This window comes from Plasmodium fragile (genome assembly GCF_000956335.1).
Source record: "Plasmodium fragile strain nilgiri unplaced genomic scaffold supercont1.123, whole genome shotgun sequence".
NCBI lineage: Eukaryota > Apicomplexa > Aconoidasida > Haemosporida > Plasmodiidae > Plasmodium > Plasmodium fragile.
This window is the reverse complement of record NW_012192703.1, coordinates 2,944-6,858: the sequence shown is the minus strand read 5'-3', so window position 1 is coordinate 6,858 and position 3,915 is coordinate 2,944. Positions and strand designations below refer to the sequence as shown.

General features: G+C 50.1%; 1 protein-coding gene across 1 annotated transcript in view; it reads left to right on the top strand.

The window, feature by feature from the left end:
• Window positions 1–304: 304 nt before the first annotated feature.
• AK88_05373 (uncharacterized protein) overlaps window positions 305–3,915 on the top strand; it is a gene marked incomplete at both ends in the record, with an annotated part of 5,349 nt that continues 1,738 nt past the window's right edge. The window contains 3 exons of the mRNA XM_012482975.1: window positions 305–1,396; window positions 1,567–2,314; window positions 2,783–3,328. Of these exons, the coding sequence (XP_012338398.1) occupies window positions 305–1,396; window positions 1,567–2,314; window positions 2,783–3,328 (2,386 nt within the window). The remainder of the gene's footprint in view (window positions 1,397–1,566; window positions 2,315–2,782; window positions 3,329–3,915) is intronic.

The following is a 3,915-nucleotide window of genomic DNA, read 5'->3' as shown; positions in this document are numbered from 1 at the left end:
AGATGGGGCATCCAGGACGGCAACGGTTATTGGGTAAGTTCAATTTTAAACAACATTCCGCATGATGAACAATGGTGCAGTTTGGACAGCAATATATATACATGGGCAATTGGAACCTGTATGTGTGTGTAGACTATTTGTATAACTGTCGTAAAGTACGGGAGGCATGTTCAGGAAAGTTTGAGCGCACGCACACTGCATAAATCTGGAACGACGTGTGGTAACATGTAGATGCATTTAAGAGAAAAGGGAAAAGAAAGAATTTACAAGCATACATGGATTCTACCACCCGCAGAAAAAATTAATGAGTGAGGTTAACATTATCTTCAACGAAGTAACAAAGATAATCACCAAACGCAGCGGCCCGAACGCTGGTATTTGTGGAATTATATATGACGGAGCGGAAACAAATGTGGCTACATGCAAAAGCAGGTGTATGGAAATTGCAAAGCTTATGCTGTACATAAAGGGATATAGTTATAAGAATCGTGCATGGACAAAAAGACGGGTGGATGACAGAAGGCGCGCGCCGTTTACGGAATATTTACGGTGTACACTGGGCACTGAGGTTTTACTACAGCTGTATGGGAACACTGAAGACCATAGGGAAATAATAGAGAACGTTGAGCAACACATGCGGAACACGGATAAATCAGGGAAACAGCAATATGAGCCAGGGGTATGTGAGGACAGGAACTATGGGCCGGTTATATTCGGATTACGTGGTATTGGACCAAGCATAAAGACTAAGCTGGACGAATGGAAGAGCGGTTTGGCAGCAGGCCAGGCAGGACGCAACACCGGAACTACACACGGCACAGGGCAGAAGTGTGCTTGGAGGGAGCAGGAAGCAGACCAGAAAAATGAAGAAGCATGTAGCGCACAGGCGGGGGTGATAACCAAGGACTCTGAGTTCATGAAGAGAATAAATCACTGGACAGACGGTGGTCTCTATCCGCGGGTGACAAAGTTGTTAAAGGACATACACAACAATGGGGGATCCAAGGAGAAATGTGAAATAGAGAAGAAGATAAAGGAGGGAGTACAGAAAGTGAAGGACACAGTCAATCCACCAGCCAAAATTCCGAAAGTGACAAAGCCGGGTCCTAATGCACCAGGCACAGCGAAAGTAGCAACACCGACATCCCATGGAGCGGGATCTGCCCCCAAACACGACCCGGCCAAACCCGCCCCGGCCAAGCCGAACAACGGCGGCACCGCTGCCAAACCAGTAGCGGCGAAACCGGCAGGACCGGTGGCAACGAACGCTGGGAAAACGAAGACAACGGGAGCTACTGATGGTGTTAAAGCAAAGGAGACCCAAGCAGACGATTGTCAGGGCGACAAAGTGTGGGAGTGGAGAGAGAGGGAAATATACGTGGCACATCAGTATACTGTAAGTTACAGTAAGGAGAAAAGGAAAAAAGCCAACAGGGAAGATAAATGATGCAAGAGGAATTTATTCATGATGTGTATAGTTATATGAGGGTATGGTTACATGCGATAGGAAGGGTCTAGGAAAAATGTGAATATGAGTGTATCTTTATGTTTATGTAAAAAATATAGGCTGATCAATGGGAACCGGTTAAGAACGTGTTGAACGACTTTATTAAATATGTGCAAGAGAATAATGAGCTCTTTGACGCGCAAGGCGCCAACTGTGATAATAAAGGTTGGAATGATATGGATCAGTATTCCAGGATGGGTCAGAGAGTGGCGGATGTGATGCGATGCAGGATAATGTCAGGCGCATTGTGGTTTGCGAACGGTGCGGGGAACAATAAGGAAGAATGGGAGAAAAAGAGTGAAGGCGAAAAGAAAGAGATAGAAAGACTAAGATGTGAAGTGGCTCATGTATTTGGGCACTTACTGAAAACACGGTATTGTCAAGGTACGCAACCGTGGTATAGAGGTGTAGAGTATGCATATAAAGCAATGCAACGAATGGGTGACACCAAACCAGGACACACGGCAGGGATCCCGGGTCCCGTTGTGGAGGGCAGATGCACCATGTGTGGATACGAGGGCCATAAGCACAATGTGCAAGCAGTAAATTTGGAAATAGCCCAGTGGTTAATGTATGATGGAGGAATAATAGAAGAAATAAAAAAACTAGAAGGGACAATGCCCTGTGCGCAGTATTGGGACCAGTATATTCATAAGGCTGCAACGAAAGGGGATCCTATGGAGACAATTTTGACCACAGAGGGCATGAACGAAAAGAAGAGACTGGACAAGGAGATAGTAGAAAAAGCAAAGCAGGCGTTTGAAAAGGCGAAGACAAAGGTACAAGATAAAATTACAGAACTGGAAGGTAAGAACACGCACATGCAGCCCAATACGTACCGAACGAATGTGGATGGACGGCCACAACAACACGCACACGCGGCGGAACAACAGCACAGCAAACGACCTCGCTGGCGTCTAGCGGCCATGACGAGTGTGCATCGGTAGCGGACACGCGGCACCGGAGACGAGATGACGGACGAGATGACGGACGAGATGACGGACGGAGCGGGACGGAAGCGGAGACGAGATGACGGCGACAACAAATAAAAGTTGTACTGCTACCATCGCAACCTAGTTCACCGAGTACGCAATCCACGTCACTGTTCGCTTGCTGCCGCGTCACCCAGTTCACCGAGTGCACCTCGACCCACTGCATCGAGCCGGCGCATACCCGGCCGCTAGCTGACCCCACCGTCCCGGACCCTTCTTTCTGTACCACTTGTGTCCTTTTTTTATCATCTTTTCGACCATCTTTCTTCCATCTACCCTACAGCATCAGACAACACCAAGGGCAAGGATGTGAAGACTGCTGATAAGAAGGCAGACAAGGACACGGACAAGCAGAAGCAGCACGAATCCTCCTCGACACTTCCAACGCAGCACGCGAACTCGCAGGAGGGCAAAAACACAGTGTCATCATCAACAGATTCATCACACCTCGGCCGGACAGATGCCACGGCGGGAGGCGAGCAGGGAGTAGGGACACCGGGGTCATCACCAACAGGATCGGGGCCGCAACCACAAGCACCGGCGTCCCCAGTATTACCAGCACGACCACCACTAACACCACCACCACGTAGACCATCGACACCAAGACAAGGTTCAGACCCAGGACGACAGGCAGCAGGCACAGCTGGGGCGTCGACAGACACGAAGGCTAAGGATTCGGATGCAAAGTCCCCAGGTCAGCCGACATGTCCTGGTAGTAACGGCACATCTCAAGGTGTCTCCATTAGGTGCGGCAGTACCTCAGATAGTGATCTGGGGCTGACACCAGCAGCCACAACACTCCTGGAGGAGGCAGACAAGAACAAGGAAGGTACAGCCTTGAGGGAGTGTAACAGACGACGGTAGTGTCCTGAGTGCATGTCGACCACAAAATCCAACAGAGCACACAAAACACAGACATCAACAATTTCCGAAGAGAACACGCAGACAGAGAAACCAAACGTCGAATGAGAATGAGGGAGGGTAGAGCGACGGGGCGATAGGTCGGCCGCGGCAGGTAGCGGCAGGTAGAGATGTCGACAGACGTCGACAGACACACACACAGTGTGTGCGTGTTGTGTTGTGGGAGACAGAGAGAGCGTCTTTTCCCGGGGTGGCACCAGCGACCCACCGTTCGCAACATGGCCAACCACAATCGACGGATCATGTGGACAACCAACCATGTGCCACCACCGCTGCATAAGTTCAGTTTCATCACATCCTTCTTCCTTCCCTTTCCCTGTCTCCCCATTCACCAAATGTTCAGGCGATGCCGTGCCCGATGGAGGCAGTAGCGTCAACGATGACCCCCCTCCTCTCAATCCAGACTCAGCACCAAAACCGACCCCGCACCCAAATCAATCGGGTGCAAGCGGTAGCGGCGGCACCGGCGGGGGAAGTGTAGCAGATGGTGTTTCT